Raw genomic sequence first — 24969 nt, 5'->3', positions numbered from 1 at the left:
CCTTCCGCAGTATTGCGGGAAGACTTGGCAGGAATGTAGCCACTGTACATGATTGCTGCCAGCAGTGGTCGCGGGAAGATACGGCCGCAAGAAGTCCCGAGGTCCGGACGGCCATGTCACACTACCGAGGGGGAAGATCATCGTGTTCGATTTATGACTCGGTGTGTCGAACCGCGTCTGCAGCAGCAGTTCGAGCAGCAGCTGACACCACAGTGAAACAAGGAACTGTAAGATATTGGTTATTACTACTGATGTAGTCAGTTCTGTCTCGGCACCAGTGATAGCTGTGTGTCTGTTAGTAGGAGGCCAGGTGAGAGTCTGCAATTAACCTGCCTGAGGCCGAGACACACTGGATGTACATGTGATGTTATGGTCTGGGGTGCGATTTCGTATTACAGTAGGAGCACTCTCGTGCCTATCCATCGCATCGTAACTGCAAATTTGTACATCGGTCTGGTGAATCGACCTGTTGTCCTGCCGTTCATGAACAGCATTCTACGGGGTGGTTTTCAACAGGATAACGCTCGCCCATACACCACTGTTGTAACCCAACATGCTCTACAGAGTCTCCACACGTTGGCTTGGCCTGCTCGATCACCAGGTGTGTCTCCAGCTGATTGCGAATGGCACATCAGCGGATGAAACTCTAGCGTCATCGACAATCAGCGTTAACCGTCCCGGTACCGACCGACAACGTGCAATAGGTGTGGAATTCCATCCTACAAACTGATATCCGGCACATATACGACACAGTGCAAGCACGTTTGCGTACTTGCTTCGACGTTCTACATCTACATCTATACTCCGCAAGCCACCCAACGGTGTGTGGCGGAGGGCACTTTACGTGCCACTGTCATTACCTCCCTTTCCTGTTCCAGTCGCGTATGGTTCGCGGGAAGAACGACTGCCGAAAAGCCTCCATGTGCGCTCGAATCTCTCTAATTTTACATTCGTGATCTCCAGAAACGCACCCTCTCGAAACCTGGACAGCAAGCTACACCGCGATGCAGAGTGCCTCTCTTGCAGTCTGCCACTTGAGTTTGCTAAACCTCTCCGTAACGCTATCACGGTTACCAAATAACCCTGTGACGAAACTCGCCGCTCTTCTTTGGATCTTCTCTATCTCCTCTGTCAACCCGACCTGGTACGGATCCCACACTCATGAGCAATACTCAGGCATAGGTCGAACGAGTGTTTTTAAGCCACCTCCTTTGTTGATGGACTACATTTTACTCTCCCAATGAATCTCAACCTGGCACCCGCCTTACCAACAATTAATTTTATATGATTATTCCACTTCACATCGTTCCGTACACATACTCCCAGATATTTTACAGAAGTAACTGCTACCAGTGTTTGTTCCGGTATCATATAATCATACAGTAAAGGATCCTTCTTTTCTATGTATTCGCAATACATTACATTTGTCTATGTTAACGGGCGGTTGCCACTCCCTGCACGAAGTGCCTATCCGCTGTAGATCTTCCTGCACTTCGCTGCAATTTTCTAATGCTGCAGCTTCTCTATATACTACAGCATCATCTGCGAAAAGCCGCATGAAACTTCCGACACTATCTACTAGGTCATTTATATATATTGTGAGAAGCAATGGTCCCATAACACTCACCTGTGGTACGCCAGAGGTTACGTTAACGTATGTAGACGTCTCTCCATTGAGAACAACATGCTGTGTTCAGTTTGCTAAAAACTCTTCAATTCAGCCACACAGCTGGTCTGATATTCCGTAGGCTCTTACTTTGTTTATCAGGCGACAGTGCGAAACTGTATAGAACGCTTTCCGGAAGTCAAGGAAAATGGCATCTACCTGGGAGCCTGTATCTAATAATTTCTGGGTCTCGTGAACAAATAAAGCGAGTTGGGTCTCACACGATCGCTGTTTCCGGAATCCATGTTGATTCCTACAGAGCGGATTCTGGGTTTCCAGAAATGACATGACACGCGAGCAAAAAACATGTTCTAAAATTCAAGAACAGATCGATGTCAGAGATATAGACCTATAGTTTTGCGCATCTGCTCGACGACCCTTCTTGAAAACTGGGATTATCTGTGCTCTTTTCCAATCATTTGCAACCTTCCGTTCCTCTAGAGACTTGCGGTACACGGCTGTTAGAAGGGGGGCAAGTTCTTTCGAGTACTCTGTGTAGAATAGAATTGGTATCCCGTCAGGTCCAGTGGACTTTCCTCTGTTGAGTGATTTCAGTTGCTTTTCTACTCCTTGGACACCTATTTCGATGTCAGCCATTTTTTCTGGCGGGTACACCAATTGTTAATGACCCAGCATTTCACATTTGCAATGGCTTTTCTCGTGTTACATTAACCTGTGAACTTGCAATGTAAATCACTTACATAGACGGAGAGCTTCTGTTAAGTTTGGAAGGTAGGAGACGAGGTACTGGCAGAAGTAAAGCTGTGAGGAGGGTCTTGAGTCGTGCTTGGGTAGCTCAGTTGGTAGAGCACTTGCCCGCGAAAGGCAAAGGTCCCGAGTTCGAGTCTCGGTCCGGCACACAGTTTTAACCTGCCAATGTTTCATATCAGCGCACATTCCGCTGGAGAGTGAAAATCTCATTCTGGAAACTTACCTAGACATTTGTGTTCCCGAAATTTCATTACTGCACATTAATTATTTTTTGGTGTTGCGTTCTTTTTCGTCAGTGTATTTAGAGAGCAAATCGAAAGTAACCTAGTTTGCCAGAATCTCCTCCTACTTGTGTCCCTGTAACTTCTTCAGCAAGCACCTGCCTGGACCAGATGTTTCGAACTCGCCGAGTATTGCAGGAGCGGGGAAGACGCGTCAGTAGGACAGGCGACTCAGCTCAGGGACAGACAGGTATTCCTCGCGCAGATGGAGAGACACAAAAGAAGTGGAGCGGCTGGGTGACGCAGGCGTGACTCACGGCCACAACAGGTGTCGCCGTGCAGGCTTTGTCCCTCCGTCGGCAAACAAACCACCTACGCTCCAGTGCAAGCCAGCCACGGGGACCGTCTTACGCGGACGGGCACTTATCTTCCTCAACGTCAGCAGGTGACCACTCTGCTGTAGCCGCCCACGAACTGCTTGTCTAACGCTTCAAGCAGTATGTCTCTGGTTACGTTTACTTTTCTTTTCCGCTGCAGTTTCTTCATTTCCTCTGCTCCTCACTCCAAAGCCTCACATCTAGCACAGGCACTACATTGGATTCCAGCACGTCACGGAAAGTCACCTCTAATGGGATGGAGAAGCAATAAAATGTATGTATTATAACCAAGATCAGCTGTGTCAGTTTTCTACAATATCTCTAAATAAGTTCAGACGAATGGATGGAATGATCACTTTTGTAAAGCGCCATCTAACTTCTACTTTTACTTCATTGCCGAGAAGGAAAGAGAGAAAGCAGTAAACATTAAGTCCGAGAGAGTCCTTAGACACTATATGAAATTCAACTTCAGTAAATCTGTAAATCATTGCACGTATGTACGTTCCATATTTCTCTCCTAAACCACTGCGTCGATTTCAAGCAAAACTGTTACACATCACTGGAAAAGAAGAACTGTGGAGTAAGGACTACCTATCTACCACAGGGGTGGGGGTGATATGAGTGACATAACTAAGGAACGTCTAGAACAGTATCAATAAATTTTTGCTCTTACGCGACTCATTATTTTTGTTACTTGTATAATCGTTTCTATACAAATCCTGTAACTGTAACATAACTTTATTTCCCACAGAGAAGCTGTAACATCTAAAACTATTAGAAAACGACCGATATTACTATCGTAGCAATAGTTTTCGTGGTCGTTAGGCTCTTTCGTCGCAGCCCAGGTGAAGATTCACCCTTAGGGGCGGGGGGAGGGGGTTCAAAGACAGTGACATTCAGGCATAAGTCTGTAATGCCTGAAGCAATTTCTACCGTTCTCGCCACACGTATCACTTGCTATTTGGAGAAAATTACTCTGACAACAAGACAGCCCTGGCATCCTATGGCTTAGGGGGGGGGGGGGGTTGAAAAGGGGCGACATAGAAACGTAAAGCCGGCCGGAGTGACCGAGCGGTTCTAGGCGCTAAAGTCTGGAACCGCGCGACCGTTACGGTCGCAGGTTCGAATCCTGCCTCGGACATGGATGTGTGTGATGTCCTTAGGTTAGTTAGGTTTAAGTAGTTCTAAGTTCTAGGGGACTGATGACCTCAGATGTTAAGTTCCACAGTGCTCAGAGCCATTTGAACCATTAGAAACGTAACTCAGGAACGCCTGGAGCAGTTTCAACCAAATTTGGCGAACATAGTAAAGCTCAAAAGTATTTTTTAGAGGCAGTGTTATATCGTTAGTACCGTTTGCATGGGGTCACAACAGAGCAACGCTTATAACAATGTCACTCCATCACGTAGCTGTGGTTACGTATCTGGGAAACAAGGAAGGTCATCAGTAGCAATGTAAGTGTATATACAGTACCTTTAGCTCAAAAGTATTTGTACTTTGATTTGGTGGTACGGCATTGATAAACTATTGTTACTTAGGTGTTCAGACAGTGTTTTTTATTTGTAGAGACAATTATAAGTGCTCAAGTAAATGTGTCCTTTACCTAAGCTAGTGACTCCCCCTCCCCCCTCCCCCCCCCCATCTTCTTTAGTCTATGGGAGAAACATGACCCCGCAAGTAGGAATGTTTCCGACGCTTTACAATGTCGGAGACAGAACAGACAATAATTATAAGAATCCCCGAGGCTTGTTAACCTTTACCGCCAGTACAAACAGGAGCGAGTTGCTTTCATATTAGACTTTTGGTGTGGGGGAGCTGTTAGCAGCCAGCGAGGGTGTGCAGCACGAGGTCCTGCCTGGTTATAAAGTACACCCCTACGCGATGAGTCGGATGATCTGAGGTACCTCGCTGTCAATTGCAAAACGGGTCAGGTACTTTTTCAACCTGAAAAGAATGTCCCTGCATACGTGATGGTTCATGCAGTATGCTAGTCTCCACGTACAGGGTGTGATTCGAAAGTTACAAGACTTAACTCAGTACAGCGGACTAAAATTCTTCAAAATATGATCCTTCGTCAGCAACGCAGTGCTGCCAGGGCGTCTTCCACTGTTCGTAGCCCTTCTGGAAAGCCTCGGGCGTGATGCTGTCAAGGGCTCTCGTCGAAGCCTGCTGGATGGCGTCGATGGAGTCGAATCGCTTCTCTTCTAGGCCTGTCTTGATTCGGGGGAAGAGGAAAAAGTCACTTGGAGCCAAGTCGGGGCTGTAGGGTGGCTGCGGCAGTGTTGTCACGTTGAAGTCGACATAAACTTCGGCGGCGGCGCGCGACGTGTGAGCAGCCGCGTTGTCGTGGTGGAGAATCCAATCGCCCTCGATCGCCGGGTGGACGCGGCGAACTCGATCCCTCAAGCGGAGGAGCACTCCAGCGTAAAAGTCACCTGTGACAGTCTGCCCATGACTAACAAACTCCTTGTGAATCACTCCTTCACCATAAAAAAAAGAAGCATGCACTTCACAAACGACTTGCTCATGCGTGCTTTCTTGGGTTTCGGCGATGAAGCTGTGTGCCATTCTGAGCTTTGACGCTTCAACTCAGGATCGTACTTGTAGACCCAGGTCTCACCCCCAGTAACCACTTTCTGCAGAAGGTTCGGATCAAGATTCAACCGCTGGAGCATTTCCTGGCAAACAATCATGCGCCGTTTCTTCTGATCCACGGACAAAACGTTTGGCACCGGTTTGGCACACACTTTTCGCATCATCAAATTCTCCGTCAGTTCGTTACCTGTGACCCTCCACTACTTCCCCCACACAGCGGAACCAGTCCACGAGCGCTCCCCTAATTAGAAATGAATCAGTCTTGAAACTTCTGAATCACACCTTGTACGTAGAGGCAAATCGAAGCCTAATGGCCTAAAGCAGGTATCTAAATCAGTTCGCTATAGTGCTGGTACTAAATCACTTACATAGACGGAGAGCTTCTGTTAAGTTTGGAAGGTAGGAGACGAGGTACTGAGAGAAGTAAAGCTGTGAGGACGAGGCGTGAATCGTGCTTGGGTAGCTCAGTTGGTAGAGCACTTGCCCGCGAAAGGCAAAGGTTTCGAGTTCGAGTCTCGGTCCGGCACACAGTTTTAATCTGCCAGGAAGTTTCATATCAGCGCACACTCCGCTGCAGGGCGAAAATCTCATTCTATATACTGAGATGTTATTTCACGATAATCGACGATACATACGAAACATATGTGAAACAGTTTTAATCACACTAGACACGTACAGTGATGTCAGGTTACGACAGAGAGCTGGATGCCATTAATTTAACTGCGTCAAACACCTCTTTCTTGTAACGTTGGTCTTGGAGACCTGCCGCGTGTGTTACGTCACAAAGTTGCAACACATGCCAGGAGCGCGTCTCTCGACAGCCCACGAGTACGTATGCGCTCACAGGAACAAAGGGAGCAGTGCCGCCCATATTCGACGGCTATCGCTGCGAGCACTCCTACACAAGACCCACTCGTGTGTCTGCTATCTTCGTAAACAATAACATTGATTTTTTCACGCTAGTCCCTACTGTACAACGTATGTGATTACATCTGACCCTATAAAGCGTTTCCATTCCCCGTGGATTGTTTCTGAAAGCACAGTGCTGCTTGGTCGCAGTTGTTGGTGAACATAAGCATCTACATCTACATTTACATGATTACTCTGCAATTCACATTTAAGTGCTTGGCAGAGGGTTATCGAACCACAATCATACTACCTCTCTTCTATTCCACTCCCGAACAGCGCGCGGGAAAAACGAACACCTAAACCTCTCTGTTCGAGCTCTGATTTCTCTTATTTTATTTTGATGATCATTCCTACCTATGTAGGTTCGGTTCAACAAAATATTTTCGCATTCTTAAGAGAAAGTTGGTGACTGAAATTTCGTAAATAGATCTCGCCGCGACGAAAAACGTCTTTGCTTTAATGCCTTCCATCCCAACTCGCGTATGATATCTGCCACACTCTCTCCCCTATTACGTGATAATACAAAACAAGCTGCCCTTTTTTTACATCCTTTCGATGTCCTCCGTCAATCCCACCTGGTAAGGATCCCACACGGCACAGCAATATTCTAACAGAGGACGAACGAGTGTAGTGTAAGCTGTCTCTTCAGTGGACTTGTTGCATCTTCTAAGCGTCCTGCCAATGAAACACAACCTTTGGCTCGCCTTCCCCACAATATTATCTATGTGGTCTTTACGACTGAAGTTGTTCGTAATTTTAACGCCCAGGTACTTAGTTGAATTGACAGCATTGAGAATTGTGCTATTTATCGAGTAATCGAATTCCAACGGATTTCTTTTGGAACTCATGTGGATCACCTCACACTTTTCGATTTTTAGCGTCAACTGCCACCTGCCACACCATACACGCAGAAGATGACGATCGCATGCTCGGCAGACCTCACCAGGCATGCTAGGGACCGCGGATGGCATCAAATGCAGCAATCTTTTCTAAATCGCTTTGCAACTGATACTGGTCTTCGTATGACCTTACTAGACGGTAAATTACAGCATCAAGGTAACTGCTCAGATTTGTCACCCAGGTCATTTATATAGATCAGGAACAGCAGAGGTCCCAGGACGCTTCCTGGGGAACACCTGATATCACTTCAGTTTTAATTGATGATTTGCCGTCTGTTACTACGAACTGCGACCTTCCTGACAGGAAATCACGAATCCAGTCGCACAACTGAGTCTACATATAAAGAGTGATTTTATTAAATAAAGATGAAGTGCAGGAAACGATCCATAATAGGATAAGGAGCAAAAAAGGTCATCCAGACTCATGGTCGGAAATGCGTGGTGTTTGTACTACAGGGTATTTACTAATTCATCATGGCTGTATAGCACGGTGCAGTGTACGACATGCTGTGACGGGATCACGGTTAGGCAACGTGCTGAGGTGGCCGACGAGGGCCTTAAAGCATGGACGAACACGACACAGCAGCGACCGACGCACATTTTCAAATGTGCTATCCTGCAATCGAATAGAGTCACAGCAAACACCGACTCAAAGGAAGGCCTCGGCGCTTGTTGGTGACGTCACGTCAGCTAGGCACGGCGAACGCCACGTCTGTTGCAGGCAGAAACGCCTGGGCGTGCTTATCACTATAAATCTCTTATTTTTGGACAAAGTGTTTCGTATTGTTTTGGATTCTGCAGTTTTACTTAGATGAAAGATTTTCTTACTATCCTAAAGCTACAAATGAAGGTCATAGTTCTGTATTACTGAATCCTGTCGAAACAAACGTAGATCAATATGAGAAGATGCTTTGCCCCATTGCAAGCTTCGGAAACCTTACATTCAAGAAACTATATTTACTTGATCCATTTTGTTATCGAAACTTACCCCAACCCCCTTACAATGAACTCGTTTCTTTTATTTATTTATTTTCGTTTGACATCGTCACTGGAAATGTGAACTAATTTACACGTGTAGATGTCCAACTGTTGCCAGTCATTAGATTACAGACGTTTTCAAAGAAAGGAATTCTAAACAGGAAACAAAATAGCTTCATACGCCGAAAATGCTGCTGAGGTTAAACTATTTTAAACATGCACATTATAAAAGATAAATAGTCCCCTCTTGCAACTGAAAGGAGAAACTTTATAAGATAAAAAAATTTTATTTGATTAAACAAGTATCTCTCTTTTGCCTCTTCTTCTGTCCCCCACCCTCTCCCCCAATGTGTACAAACGCAAGATATTTCATTAACATTCAGTGCTCCTCACCCCATAGTCAACCAAGATACCTAAAGAAGAGCACCAATACTTTCACAGTTTCTTGTAAAAGCAACCCATTACAAACGTAACTTCCTCAGATTTAAAATAAGGTAAAGAAGTACGAATTCTGTTGCTGCTGCATCATGAATTTGTTTTTGTATGTCAATCCTTAAAACAGGTGGAAATTTAAGTTCAGGAATACACTATTTGTTAAGAAGTGTAACGAATTGCATAATTAATTGATTGCAGAAATCTCTCAGAACAATGTCCGTTGGTCAGCTACCGCCAATAGTTTCACATTTTCCTGTCCAATAGTTTCACATTTTCCTGTGTCAGAGAGGGAGACACCACCATTATGAGTGTGCCTGCAACAGACCTGGCGTTCGCCGTGCCTAGCTGACGTGACGTCACGAACAAGCGCCGAGGCTTTCCTTTGAGTCGGTGTTGGCCACAGGCGGCATTAATGCGTTGTTCCAGTGTCCGCACGTCCGGGATGGGCTCTGCATACGAGACTTCTTCCTGGTGCCTCCACAGGTAGAAATCTGAAGGGTGGAAGTTCGGCGAAGAGGCAGGCCACGGGGCTGGACCACTTCGTCCTGTCCATCAGTCGGAGTAAATGCTGCCGTAATGCTTCTACACGGAAATGGAGAAGTGAGCTGGAGCACCATCATGTAGTGGCCACATTACCCTTCGTACCACCAAGGGCACGTCATCAAGTTGAGGGGGGGGGGGGGGGGGGGCGAGGAGGAACAGTTACCCGCAGGAAGTGCAGATATGCCCCGCGTATGAGGTGTTGTGGAAGGATGACCAGTCCTACGAGGGGGCGGCGATAATCACGATAATCCCCGTCCACACATTGCTACCGTCATGACATGAGTATTGTCTGCAGCTCACAGATGGGTGTTGTAAAGCTTGACTATACCATCCCTTGTAATTTAGCCTCGTCTATGAATTGGTGGCCGGCGGTTGTGGCCGAGCTGTTCTAGGCGCTTCAGTCTGGAACCGCGCGACCGCTACGATCGCAGGTTCGAATCCTTCCTCGGGTATGGATGTGTGTGATGTCCTTAGGTTAGTTAGGTTTAAGTAGTTCTAAGTTCTAGGCGATTGATGACCTCAGATGTTAAGTCCCATAGTGCTCAGAGCCATTTGAACCATTTTGTGTGTGTGTGTGTCTGTGTGTGTGAATTGGTTGGATAAAAGAAATCCCAGCAGTACGACGTCTCTCGGGTTCGATTCCCGGCGGGGTCAGGGATTTTCTCTGCCTCGTGATGACTGGGTGTTGTGTGATGTCCTTAGGTTAGTTAGGTTTAAGTAGTTCTAAGTTCTAGAGGACTGATGACCATAGCTGTTAAGTCCCATAGTGCTCAGAGCCAGCCAGTACGACGTCCTGTGCGACGAACGAGGGACAAAACGTCACCGCAAGATCGTAGGTAATAAGGCATGCACTCCTCGTGGGTGGCACGGATAGCGGCAGTTATCGAGAATGTTCCACACGATCGTCTGGCTTACTTCACACCAGCCTGATGCTCATACCGGGGTCATATTCTACGAGGGTAATCCCAAGAGTAAGGTCTCCTATTTTTTTTATAAGTACATACACCTGTTTATTTTTACAATGGTTTACACCACTTGACAGCCTGAACATTAAGCTGTTTTTCGACATAATCACCATTTATGTCGATGCATTTTTGTAGATGCTATGGCAGTAGAAGAAAGATTAAGAAAAGGCAAACCTACGTTTCTAGCATTTGTAGACTTAGAGAAAGCTTTTGACAATGTTGACTGGAATACTCTTTTTCAAATTCTAAAGGTGGCAGGGGTAAAATACAGGGAGCGAAAGGCTATTTACAATTTGTACAGAAACCAGATGGCAGTTATAAGAGTCGAGGGACATGAAAGGGAAGCAGTGGTTGGGAAGGGAGTGAGACAGGGTTGCAGTCTCTCCCTGATGTTATTTAATCTGTATATTGAGCAAGCAGTAAAGGAAACAAAAGAAAAATTTGGAGTAGGTATTAAAATTCATGGAGACGAAGTAAAAACTTTGAGGTTCGCCGATGACATTGTAATTCTGTCAGACACGGCAAAGGACTTGGAAGAGCAGTTGAACGGAATGGACAGTGTCTTGAAAGGAGGATACAAGATGAACATCAACAAAAGCAAAACGAGGATAATGGAATGTAGTCCAATTAAATCGGGTGATGCTGAGGGAATTAGATTAGGAAATGAGACACTTAAAGTAGTAAAGGAGTTTTGCAATTTAGGAAGTAAAATAACTGATGATGGTCGAAGTAGAGAGGATATAAAATGTAGACTGGCAATGGCAAGGAAAGCGTTTCTGAAGAAGAGAAATTTGTTAACATCGAATATAGATTTAAGTGTCAGGAAGTCATTTCTGAAAATATTTGTTTGGAGTGTAGCCATGTATGGAAGTGAAACATGGACGATAACTAGTTTGGACAAGAAGAGAATAGAAGCTTTCGAAATGTGGTGCTACAGAAGAATACTGAAGATAAGGTGGATAGATCATGTAACTAATGAGGAGGTATTGAATAGGATTGGGGAGAAGAGAAGTTTGTGGCACAACTTGACTAGAAGAAGGGATCGGTTGGTAGGACATGTTTTGAGGCATCAAGGGATCACAAATTTAGCATTGGAGGGCAGTGTGGAGGGTAAAAATCGTAGAGGGAGACCGAGAGATGAGTACACTAAGCAGATTCAGAAGGATGTAGGTTGCAGTAGGTACTGGGAGATGAAGAAGCTAGCACAGGATAGAGTAGCATGGAGAGCTGCATCAAACCAGTCTCAGGACTGAAGACAACAACAACAACATGGCAGTATTTGTATGCCCATGTCATACCAGCTCGCCGCCACGCTGTTCAGAAAGTTACGAACATCTTCTTTCACCTCGTCGTGCTTTAGGCAACGTGTGCTTTAGCTCAATAAAGTTTACCGTATCTGGCGAGAAAAACACACATTATCTTGTAGCTGTAACGACGGAACGAAAAGGTCCTCTGGAATTGTAAAGCAACCACGGACAATTAGTCCACACAAATGAAGAAATTGACATAAAAGTTATAAAAATGCAACGACTAAAGCCCACGTATGGTTTAGACGAGCGAGAGGGGAAAACGCTAACAACGAGGAGCAACGATGCAGCACGGTGGCGGCGTGTAGGCCTTAGCATCTGGATTCTGGCGGCTGGCGGTTGCCCACGAGGATTCCCTGTGATGGACGCGGACGTTAGCTGTTTTACCGACAAAACTGAGGTTGAATATCTATCTCTGTTGGGGCCTATTTAAAATCACTGCCCCTGCAAGAAAACAGTATACTGTCAGGATAGGCACCTAAAAGTATATCTGTCTTGCGAGCGAGTTCTGAGGAGACCCTTCAGATGTGCGAGGTTTCAATCACCTGGCCTGTCCTAACCGAGACTACCTCTCAACAACGTATCCCCGGGATTATGGTGTTCTTCTTGAAACCCAGGAGCTTCTTTAACAGTCATTCCTATGCTGGTGGCCACCGATAATTACGGTTTGAAGGGCGTTGCCGCAGAATTAGCTTGGTCCAAAATAACTCCTATTCAGAGGGAGTAATATTAAGTAATTTCCGTCCCATTCTCCTCTCCGGGTACACAGAAAATCCGGAAGGAAGGCAGCGTTTCCTTTAATTTTAATTTACAGCTTAATTCTCTCATAGAGTTCATGTTTTAGGAGGTTATAATTGAAGTACGGCTACCCACAGAGGTCCAGTGAGAGCTGTAATTATTTTATGGCCTCGATGCTATTCTAATATGCTGACATGGAACCAATTTACACGAGAAAAAAGACTTAGTTCCAATTTTGGCCACCAGTTACAAATCTGGCGCCGTGAGTGCAAGAAAGACGTGTATAAATCTTTCCATACGCAACGGATTTAGAACGGGACGTGGACAGAAAAAGTCAAACAAGAGACAAAGGCATAATGTTGATTTTATTATTAACCCTTTCACACCATCTGGCTGCAATGTGTACATCAACTTTTACTGTGTCTCAGCTGTAACAGACGTATTTTAGCCCAATGGAAACCTGAGGTACACACCTGTGAATGTTCACCCTTTCCATCATGCGCAAGTGCTATCAACTGTTGGGCATCACTTTGACAATATCATCAAGTCAATGTAGCAGTGCGCAGCAGCTTGTGAACACCAGAATACACCGATGCGATTGGTTCGCTGTATTCCACTCTATAACTGAATACTGTTTTGTTATTTTGCATGGTAATTAATGAACGATCATTTTACAACTTATTACAATAGAGAATATTTCGTAATTAGTTTTTTCAGTCCATAAAATGTAACCAAGTGTACAAAGTATCTATTAAAAACGGGTACGCATTTTTGTATAAATCTAAAATCACTACAAAATCGCAACTGTTAACTACCGCTTACACAAATTGTTCAGTATGAGCACCGGGAACATCGAAGAGATGCTGCATCCGTAAAACGAGGAATGTGTTCTTGTATACTGACCTTCAGATCAGGTATAGACCTATGGCTCTGAGCACTATGCGACTTAACTTCTGAGGTCATCAGTCGCCTAGAACTTACAACTAATTAAACCTAACCTAAGGACATCACACACATCCGTGCCCGAGGTAGGATTCGGACCTGCGACCGGAGCGGTCACGCGCTTCCAGGCTGAAGCGCCAGAACCGCACGGCCACACCGGCCGGCGGTATAGACCAAACGCGTCTCTTGTAGACGGGTTCCTTTAGATATCTCCAGAGCCAAAAGTCACATAGACTCAGATGAGGTGATCTTTTAGACCACGCATCTGGAAATCCTGGATATAACACATTCCACGGAGGTTGTATCAAGCAGATTTTTCATTGGGCGTGCGACATGAGGTGTTGCCCCGTCTTGCGGAATCACATACTGTACAAGAAGGTCTCGATAACGCACAGGTGTCATGGTACATCTACCAGTTCCTCTGGTGTATTCCCTTCAAAGCAGATGGAGCCGAGAATAAAGGTGCTTTTGAATTCACGCCACACAGACACATATGGTGAATGCAATGGCTCGTCGCGCACAACACACGGTTTAGCAGTACTCCAAATTCGTCAGTCCTGTGTATTCACTGCACCCTGTAGTGTTAAATGTGCCTCCTCGCTCCATAAAATATTTCCGGCCACGTGTCATCAACTTCGATCTATGCCATAGACCGAAGAGCAAATTCAGAACACTGAGGTTTCATTTGCTGCACCGTCTGAATCTTGTTCGGGTACCAGCGTGAAGTAGACTACAGAACTTTGCGTATTGTTGACCATGGGATGGACAGTCATCGTGATACTGCACGGGTACTAGCACTGTCTAGGGCAAGTGCTGCGTGGTCAGTTACAGCAACAGCAATATAATCAATAGCTTTAAGACGCCTTCCTCTTCCAGGTGACACACGAAGCTCGCCTGTGTCTTCGAATTTTATTATTATCTTCTTTAATCCATTTAATGACATCGGGCCTCTTCTTAGATTTTTCATTGGCAATACTCTCTCAATGCAGAACTGTAATTGCTGCCCTTCACATAAAAAAGTTTCACCAGCAGTGCACGGTCTCTCTTCTCGATACCCATACTGTTCACTCACGCTTGTCAAATGACAGCGTGGCTGTCATACAAACAGTATACAGCGTCAGCGTTGCTCCTGGTGGCCATAATTGGAACTAATTTTTTTTCCAGCATGAATTGGTTCCGCATTGACGCTTTAGCATGTGTATCATGTTTCACTGCCATATGCTAACTGCAGCCCATACTGGACCTCTGTGATCAGCTGCACTTTAATTGTAACTATCCGATAGTGTCACAAGATGTCGCGTGGTAATCTGATTTAGGCCATACAAGTGTTTTGTTTGCAATCTCTTGTTGTAGGCAAACTGCAGTTTTCCAGCACCCAAACAATGACTCTTAGCCTGCCATTTGGTATACATTAATGTAAATCTGTAAGATCTTTCTACTTTTATACCATTTCACCCTTTACTCCTCATAATTTGTATGAGCAGACTGACTCTAGTTGTTGGCGAAACAATACAACGATTTTATGTTTCGTAAAGCGTGAAGCTCTGCGCTTTCCTTCAAAGAGTTAGTTGCCACCCTTTTCAACAGGCCAACATTTTGCCGGTATCTAACTTGATATTAGTGCAACGGGCAGGTAAGTTAGAAAATTTAAAAAGGGAAATGGATAGGTTAAAGTTAGATATAGTGGGAATTAGTGAAGTTCGGTGGCAGGATGAACAAGACTTTTGTTCAGGTGACTACAGGGTTATAAACACTAAATCAAATAGGGGTAATGCAGGAGTAGGTTTAATAATGAATAGGAAAATAGGAATGCGGGTAAGCTACTACAAACAGCATAGTGAACGTATTATTGTGGCCAAGATAGATACGAAGCCCACACCTATTACAGTAGTACAAGTTTATATGCCAACTAGCTCTGCAGATGACAAAGAAATTGAAGAAATGTATGATGAAATAAAAGAAATTAATCAGATAGTGAAGGGAGATGAAAATTTAATAGTCATGGGCGACTGGAATTCGAGAGAAGGAAAAGGGAGAGAAGGAACCGTAGTAGGTGGATGTGGATTGGGGCTAAGAAATGAAAGAGGAAGCCGCCTGGTAGACTTTTGCATAGAGCACAAATTAATCATAGCTAACACTTGGTTTAAGAAATATGAAAGAAGGTTGTATACATGGAAGAACCCTGGAGATACTAAAAGGTATCAGACAGATTATATAATGGTAAGACAGAGATTTAGGAACCAGGTTTTAAATTGTAAGACATTTCCAGGGGCAGATATGGACTCTGACCACAATCTATTGGTTATGACCTGTAGATTAAACCTGAAGAAACTGCAAAAAGGTGGAAATTTAAGGAGATGGGACCTGGATTAACTGAAAGAACCAGAGGTTGTACAGAGTTTCAGGAAGAGCATAAGGGTAAATTGACAGGAATGGGGGAAAGAAATACAGTAGAAGAAGAATGGATAGATTTGAGGGATGAAGTAGTGAAGGCAGCAGAGGCTCAAGTAGGTAAAAACACGAGGGCTAGTAGAAATCCTTGGGTAACAGAAGAAATATTGAATTTAATTGATGAAAGAATAAAATATAAAAATGCAGTAAATGAAGCAGGCAAAAAGGAATACAAACGTCTCAAAAATGAGATCGACAGGAAGTGCAAAATGGCTAAACAGGGATGGCTAGAGGACAAATGTAAGAATGTAGAAGCTTATCTCACTAGGGGTAAGATAGATACTGCCTACAGGAAAATTAAAGAGACCTTTGGAGATAAGAGAGCCACTTGTATGAATATCAAGAGCTCAGATGGAAACCCAGTTCTAAGCAAAGAAGGGAAAGCAGAAAGGTGGAAGAAGTACATAGAGGGTCTATACAAGGGCGATGTACTTGAGGACAATATTATGGAAATGGAAGAGGATGTAGATGAAGATGAAATGGGAGATACGATACTGCGTGAAGAATTTGACAGAGCACTGAAAGGCCTGAGACGAAACAAGGGCCCAGGAGTAGACTACATTCCATTAGAACTACTGACGGCCTTGGGAGAGCCAGTCATGACAAAACTCTACCAGCTGGTGAGCAAGATGTATGAAACAGGCGAAATACCCTCAAACTTCAAGAAGAATATAATAATTCAAATCCCATAGAAAGCAGGTGTTGACAGATGTGAAAATTACCGAACTATCAGTTTAATAAGCCACAGCTGCAAAATACTAACACAAATTCTTTACAGACGAATGGAAAAACTAGTAAAAGCCGACCTTGGGGAAGAGCAGTTTGGCTTCCGTAGAAATACTGGAACACGTGAGGCAATACTGACCTTACGACTTATCTTAGAAGAAAGATTAAGGAAAGGCAAACCTACGTTTCTAGCATTTGTAGACTTAGAGAAAGCTTTTGACAATGTTGACTGGAATACACTCTTTCAAATTCTAAAGATGGCAGGGGTAAAATACAGGGAGCGAAAGGCTATTTACAATTTGTACAGAAACCAGATTGCAGTTATAAGAGTCGAGGGACATGAAAGGGAAGCAGTGGTTAGGAAGGGAGTAAGACAGGGTTGTAGCCTATCCCCGATGTTATTCAATCTGTATATTGAGCAAGCAGTAAAGGAAACAAAAGAAAAATTCGGAGTAGGTATTAAAATCCAGGGAGAAGAAATAAAAACTTTGAGGTTCGCCGATGACATTGAAATTCTGTCAGAGACAGCAAAGACCTTGGAAGAGCAGTTGAACGGAATGGATAGTGTCTTGAAAGGAGGATATAAGATGAACATCAACAAAAGCAAAACAAGGATAATGGAATGTAGTCGAATTAAGTCGGGTGATGTTGAGGGAATTAGATTAGGAAATGAGACAAAGTAGTAAAGGAGTTTTGCTATTTGGGGAGCAAAGTAACTGATGATGGTCGAAGTAGAGAGGATATAAAATGTAGACTGGCAATGGGAAGGAAAGCGTTTCTGAAGAAGAGAAATTGGTTAACATCGAGTATTGATTTAAGTGTGAGGAAGTCATTTCTGAAAGTATTTGTATGGAGTGTAGCCATGTATGGAAGTGAAACATCAACGATAAGTAGTTTGGACAAGAAGAGAATAGAAGCTTTCGAAATGTCGTGCTACAGAAGAATGCTGAAGATCAGATGGGTAGATCACATAACTAATGAGGAAGTATTGAATAAGATTGGGGAGAAGAGAAGTTTGTGGCACAACTTGACCAGAAGAAGGAATCGTTTGGTAGGACATGTTCTGAGGCATCAATGGATCACCAATGTAGTATTGGAGGGCAGCGTGGAGGGTCAAAATCGTAGAGGGAGACCAAGAGATGAATACACTAAGCAGATTCAGAAGGATGTAGGTTGCAGTAGGTACTGGGAGATGATGAAGCTTGCACAGGATAGAGTTGCATGGAGAGCTGCATCAAACCAGGATCAGGACTGAAGACCACAACAACAACAACAGACATCACACCACATGGTCATCTCCGTTATATGTCGAATGTCTGAGAATGCGTTCGCCATCTTATTAATGTATTGTACGAACACTCCCGTGTGACTCTCCGTCCAGGATAATGTGCGGTGTTGTATCACAAAATTTTCAAACAAGCCCCAAACGTGGTCAGATATCCCACAGACACACATTTTACCAACACGGCGTCCATGGGGAACTAATTGAAAAGGTTTTTGCGAGAGGACAGCGACGGTTCTGTACAGATAAAAGCAGTGGGTAGAAGTTCGTAGGGTGTTGGCACGCATCTTACGTCCATATGTATGAGAAGATACGTGTGACATGGAGTTGAGACTTTGTTACATCTTGCAAAGCAATAGGATTTGTTGACCGCAACATTCTGTCAAAAGTAGCTAGTCATGGACATTTGTCCTCGAATAGGTAGCCTTAGGAAGGAGCTGTAACATACCATTGCTCGTATTTTAACTACTGGAGAACATCCAAGGTAACTGTAGAAATGAACACCTATAACGAGGAAGATTCAAGGTTGCCATGTAGACAGGGAAACGGAGAAAGAATCGATTACTACTGGTATGGCGTTCTTTCATCTAGATATCGACACTTTTTGACTCGACACATTTGAGTTGATTATTTTACTAATATCAGTATTTTATAGCAGACATCGTATCGAATGACTCTAGTAATAATTTACTTCATTTTTATTATGTAACCGAAATTTTCGTCGCATGACTCAGTTCTAGCATTTTCAGCAAAGAATGCTCGAGCATCATCAGGCCAACAATTGAACGAGCGGGCTACAGAAAAAGTGTCCGGAAACATTTGCAATGCTTTACCAAACTCGAGAGAGTTACATTCGCATTCCGTTCACGTGGAATCCTCTTGTTTTCACGATTCGACTTACTCAATAAAATTACTGTCATTTTGGAGAGGACTACATCTACATGTATACTCTGCAAATCACATTTAAGTGCCTGGCAGAGGGTTCATCGAACCACCTTCACAATACTCTATTATTCCAATCTCGTACAGCGCGCAGTGAACCAACACCTATATCTTTCCGTACGAGCTCTGATTTCCCTTATTTTATCGTGCTGCTCGTTTCTCCCTGTGTAGGTCGGCGTCAACAAAATATTTTCGCATTCAGGGAGAAAATTGGTCGTCGGAATTTCGTGAGAAGATTCCTCCGCAACGAAAAACGCCTTTGTTTTAATGATTGCCACTCCAGTTCACGTATCATGTCTGCGACACTATCTCCCCTATTTCGCGATAGTACAAAACGAGCTGCCCTTCTTTGTACTTTTTCGATGTTATCCGTCAGTCCCTCCTGATGCGGACCCCACACCGCACAGCAGTACTCTAGAATAAGGCGGACAAGCGTAGTGTAAGCAGTCTCTCTGGTAGACCTGTTGCACCTTCCACGTGTTCTTCCAGTGAATCGCAGTCGTTGGTTTGCTCTACCCACAATATTATCTACGTGATCGTACCAATTTAGGTTATTTGTAATTGTAATGCCTAAGTATTTAGTTGAATTTACAGCCCTCAGATTTGTGTGACATATCGCGTAATCGAAATGTAGCTGACTTCTATTACTACTCCTATGAATAACTTCGCACTTTTCTTTATTCAGGGTCAATTGCCATTTTTCGCACCATACAGATATCTTATCTAAATCTTTTTGCAAGTCGTTTTGATCATCTGATTACTTTACAAGGCGGTAAATGAGAGCATCATCTGCAAACAATCTAAGACGGCTACTCAGATTGTTCCCTACGTCGTTAATATAGATCAGTGGTGTGTGTGTGTGTGTGTGTGTGTGTGTGTGTGTGTGTGTGTCTGTGTCTGTAATCATGCAGCGCGAGGAAGCCAGTGCAGTAACACGTAAGATTGAAACCAATGTTTACACACTGAAGGAAGGGGAGGTCTAAAAAGCCAAGTATGGACTACATTTCTGTTAGTTGTAGACGAAAACAGTGCGTCTACTGGGTACGAATCGTGCAAAAACTGCTCCACATTAGTGTGTTTCCAGTCGGAAACCACTCATTTAAAGAAACATAGTTGCAAGAAACCTCACAAAGATGCAGCTCCTTCAGGGATACCGGCAGTAATAAAAAACAGTATTACAGCAAAGTGTGTTTCAATGTGCGCTAATGACCTCTTAATGCTGATTCCGGTGAAGGTTGCAGAGAACTAGGCAAAGAATTAATGCATCTAGGTGCGCATTATGGAGAAGATAACGTGGCAGATGTAAGCCAGTTAAATCCGGAACGCGTTAGTGATTTACTGATCAACAATAACTGTAAACTTGTTTCTGTTGCAAAGAAGTGAAAAGTGTGACAAGTTACGTCTGTAAATATTCAATGTTCTTTGTATGCTTTCTTTGTGAAGATGGTTCTCTTCTGGATTACAGGGACAGCACTTATTCAGTGTTTCCTGTTAATGAAAGGAAAAAATATATCTTCTGTTTGGAAATGACACTAGTCTTCTATCCGCGATTGTGTATCATTTTAGTTTCCAAGTGGTTTATGAATTTAACTGTGTCACGTACCCGTTCTAGTAGATGTTACTTTTGTGTTAAAACGAGAGAGAGACAGAGATAAATACATTGCGAGTGTCGGTATGATTCTGTGTGGGCTCTAATCTCTCTGATTTTATCCTCATGGTCTCTTCGCGAGATATACGTAGGAGGCAGCAATATACTGCTTGACTCTTCGGTGAAGGTATGTTCTCGAAACTGTAACAAAAGCCCGTACCGAGCTACTGAGCGTCTCTCCTGCAGAGTCTTCCACTGGAGTTTATCTATCACCTACGTAACGCTTTCGCGATTACTAAATGATCCTGTAACGAAGCGCGCTGCTCTCCGTTGGATCTTCTCTATCTTTTCTATCAACCCTATCTGGTACGGATCCCACATTGCTGAGAAGTATTCGAGCAGTGGGCGAACAAGCATACTGTAACCTACTTCCTTTGTTAACGGATTTCATTTCCGTAGAATTCTTCCAATCAATCTCAGTCTGGCATCTGCTTTACCGACTATCAACTTTATATGATCATTCCACTTTAAATCACTCCTAATGCGTACTCCCAGATAATTTATGGAATTAACTGCTTCCAGTTGCTGACTAGCTATTTTGTAGCTAAATGATAAGGGATCTATCTTTCTATGTATTCGCAGCACATTACACTTGTCTACACTGAGATTCAATTGCCATTCCCTGCACCATGCATCAATTCGCTGCAGATCCTCCTGCATTTCAGCACCATTTTCCATTGTTACAACCTCTCGATACACCACAGCCTCAGCGAACTTCCGATGTCATCCACCAGGTCATTTATGTATATTGTTAGTAGCAACGGTCCTATGACACTCCCCTGCGGCACACCTGAAATCACTCTTTCTTCGGAAGACTTCTCTCCATTGAGATTGACATGCTGCGTTCTGTTATCTAGGAACTCCTCAATCCAAGCGCACAATTGGTCTGATAGTCCATATGCTCTCACTTTGTTCATTAAACGACTGTGGGGAACTGTATCGAACGCCTTGCGTAAGTCGAGAAACACGGCATCTACCTGTGAACCCGTGTCTATGGCCCTCTGAGTCTCGTGGACGAATAGCGCGAGCTGGGTTTCACACGACTGTCTTTTTCGAAACCCATGCTGATTCCTACAGAGTGGATTTCTAGTCTCCAGAAAAGTCATTATACTCGAACATAATACGTGTTCCAAAATTCTACAACTGATCGACGTTAGAGATATAGGTCTATAGTTCTGCACATCTGTTCGACGTCCCTTCTTGAAAACGGGGATGACCTGTGCCCTTTTCCAATCCTTTGGAACGCTACGCTCTTCTAGAGACCTACGGTACACCGCTGCAAGAAGTGTGTGTGTGTGTGTGTGTGTGTGTGTGTGTGTGTGTGAGAGAGAGAGAGAGAGAGAGAGAGAGAGAGAGAGAGAGAGAGAGAGCGGCGTTGGATGTGCACAGTACAATGCAGCGAGCCGGGGCGAGGCGAGGTCGCCAGCAGTGACCGGTCATGCTCGGTTAACCGCTTGTCCGGAATCCGGACATCAGACATGGGGCGAGTACGTGACCGAGCCGAGTCAAGTGGGGCCCGACACGAGCGGCTCGGCCCCCCGTCAACAGGCGAGGGCCCCCCGTCAACAGGCGAGCCGTGACCGGTCAAACATTGGGCGTTGCAGTACTCTAGTACTCACCTCCATGTCTCGCGTGCACGTTTCGCAGACCCTGCAGGGGTTGAGCAGCAGCAGGGACACGTAGCTCTTCATGGCGGCCATCCCTCGTTTTGGCTTCGCGTCGCTTCCTGACTCGACGCTTCCGTAGGTTCCGGAGTGAGTCATCGTGACTGACGCGACCGCTGGTTCCTCTACAGGGATCTGCCACCGACGAGGCTGCGTCCACTGGCCACCGACGGCTACTAACAGCCCAGCCAGAGCCAGCCGCTGCTGTGCTCGAGATAAGCTGCGCTGTATTTGCTCTTCGCTGGACCACGGGGGCGCTCCGTTTCGGAGGTCACACCGACGATGGCCAAACAGTGGACTAGGTCAGCGGTGTGGACCATTGTCTCCAGTTGCGATTTCGACAACCGCCTGTCGATTTGCGAAATCGGGACAGATAAGCGGTTCCAGTTTCTGGGTCGACTGATAGCGGAGACAAAGGAATAAGTCTTACTGTTCTCAAGGCCATGGCATGACGTGGTCCAACAAGATTGATGCAACACCTATCGAAGAGCATACTAGTTTATTTTCACCTCTGATTTTTACTGTCAACATTGTTTTAACAAACAGGTAGTAGTCCTCCATTCAGAATGAGTTTTTCATTCTGCAGCGGAGTGTGCACTGATATGAAACTTCCTGGCAGATTAAAACTGCGTGCCAGACGGAGACTCGACCTCGGGACCTTTGCCTTTCGCGGGCAAGTGCTCTACCATCTGAGCTACCCAAGCACGACTCACGTCTCGTCCTCACAGCTTTACTTGTGCTAGGATCTCGTCTCCTACATTCCGAACTTTACAGAAGCAGGAGCTTCTGTAAAGTTCGGAAGGTAGGAGACGAGGACGAGGCGTGAGTCGTGCTTGGGTAGCTCAGATGGTAGAGCACTTGTCCGCGAAAGGCAAAGGTTCCGAGTTCGAGTCTCGGTCCGGCACACAGTTTTAATCTGCCAGAAAGTTTCAGTCCTCCATTGTCTAGCATTCCGTGTCATACCCTTCGCCACTGCGTTTGTATAGCCAGTGGTCCTCGAGAATATTGCCACATGGTGAAGTACAGGGTGTTTCAAAAATATTCACTCGATTGCACTGCACTACATCTTCCAGCCGGCCGCGGTGGTCTAGCGGTTCTAGGCGCTCAGTCCGGAACCGCGCGACTGCTACGGTCGCAGGTTCGAATCCTGCCTCGGGCATGGATGTGTGTGATGTCCTTAGGTTAGTTAGGTTTAAGTAGTTCTAATCTCTAGGAGACTGATGACCACAGATATTAAGTCCCATAGTGCTCAGAGCCATTTTGAACATCTTCTACATGACTTATACTATGAAAACTTTGAGTGATTTTTAACTAGCGCATAAGACATTGTAGTTGTTATTGTCATGCTACGGTCGCAGGTTCGAATCCTGCCTCGGGCATGGATGTGTGTGATGTCCTTAGGTTAGTTAGGTTTAAGTAGTTCTAAGTTCTAGGGGACTGATGACCACAGCAGTTGAGTCCCATAGTGCTCAGAGCCATTTGAACCATTTGTTATTGTCAAACGAATTATCCGGAGTTACAAGAGCATTGATAGTTCCCAACTAGAGGGTAATTACGCCTGAGGGGTAAATTGTAATTTTTTGAGTGGTACAAACAGTAAAAACAAAGAGGATTCAGTTGTGCTTCGGTCACGAAACTAAATTATTTTTAAAAGCTCATTACTATTATAACCATTTCGCAAGTTACAAATAATTACTTTTTTAAATACTTGCTTTAACTCGTGGTCCAATGACAGATGTTACAGTGTGAACATCATCTTCCTCGCATAGTCCGCTCACTGCATAAATACTTTGTGCCGTGCATCTATGACAGCGTCGCCAGCGGCCTTGCCGCAGTGGTAACACCGGTTCCCGTCAGATCACAGAAGTTAAGCGCTGTCGGGCTGTGCTAGCACTTGGATGGGTGACCATCCGGTCTGCCGAGCGCTGTTGGCTAGCGGGGTACACTCAGCCCTTGTGAGGCAAACTGAGGAGATACTTGATTGAGAAGTAGCGGCTCCGGTCTCCTAAACTGACATGCTGCCGGGAGAGCGGTGTGCTGACCACATGCCCCTCCATATTCTCATCCAGTGACGCCTGTGGACTGAGGATGACGCGGCGGCCGGTCGGTCCCGTTGGGCCTTCATGGCCTGTTCGGATGGAGTTTTTTTATCTATGACAGTAGACTTGATATATATATATATATATATATATATATATATATATATATATATATATATATATATATATATATATAGGTCACATATGCTTACAAATCTAACGAAAATCTATTGCTCGATGTATAGGTAATTCCTACAACAGACCACAAATTGCTTCATTATCGTAGTGAGACACAGAGGATTCAAACAATAAAGTGATTTACAAACATCAGGTCTAAGTATAGTGTACACATTTTAATTTCGTTGCTTTTAAATGACGGTCCAAAATGTAGGTTAATCAAGTGTCGCTAAGAACAGGAGTGGTGCAGGGGAAGCACGTTTCAACGTTTACCCTCATTGTGGACCGTTAGCTTTCTTTTCTGAGAAGGAGTTGTAAGTAGCACTCGCGAAGAACTGAAAATTGCTTCATTCTTTAAAAAAAATAAAGTTATTAAGAATAAGTAGTAACAATTGTCTCACTGACTCGTTCTTGATTTAATAATATACCTACAAAAACTTAATATGATTTATCCTCCATCATTATAAAAATTAAAGTTATCGAAGGAATTTCTTTTTCATTCTAAAGTTAAATTACGCGGTAAAGCTGATGAGGGTGTAGGGAGGTAGAGTACTGGCTAATATCTGATCGCACGCAGTGATAACGGTCTTAGAAAGCTTCGAAATCACTGTCCTATAAGGGGCAATCAAATGAAAACGGGACAAATACAAAAAAGTAAACTGTTTGTTATTTAAAAGTAATCGCAAAAACTGTTATTACATTAAGCCCATTATAAGATTACAGCAAAAAAAGGCGAAATGCATCTGGGAGAAAT

General features: G+C 44.4%; 1 protein-coding gene and 1 pseudogene across 1 annotated transcript in view; one reads left to right on the top strand and one right to left on the bottom strand.

The window, feature by feature from the left end:
* Positions 1-22161, bottom strand: part of LOC126346926 (sestrin homolog) — a 515339-nt gene extending 493178 nt beyond the window's left edge. Inside the window, exon 1 of the mRNA XM_050002228.1 lies at positions 21955-22161. Within this exon, the coding sequence (XP_049858185.1) occupies positions 21955-22098 (144 nt within the window). The 5' untranslated portion in view covers positions 22099-22161. The remainder of the gene's footprint in view (positions 1-21954) is intronic.
* Positions 22162-23815: 1654 nt separating this feature from the next.
* Positions 23816-23933, top strand: LOC126290726 (5S ribosomal RNA; annotated as a pseudogene).
* The last annotated feature ends 1036 nt before the right edge of the window (positions 23934-24969 follow it).

Source organism: Schistocerca gregaria, chromosome 1, assembly GCF_023897955.1.
Source record: "Schistocerca gregaria isolate iqSchGreg1 chromosome 1, iqSchGreg1.2, whole genome shotgun sequence".
NCBI classification, from domain to species: domain Eukaryota; kingdom Metazoa; phylum Arthropoda; class Insecta; order Orthoptera; family Acrididae; genus Schistocerca; species Schistocerca gregaria.
This window is presented reverse-complemented; position numbering and strand designations above follow the sequence as displayed.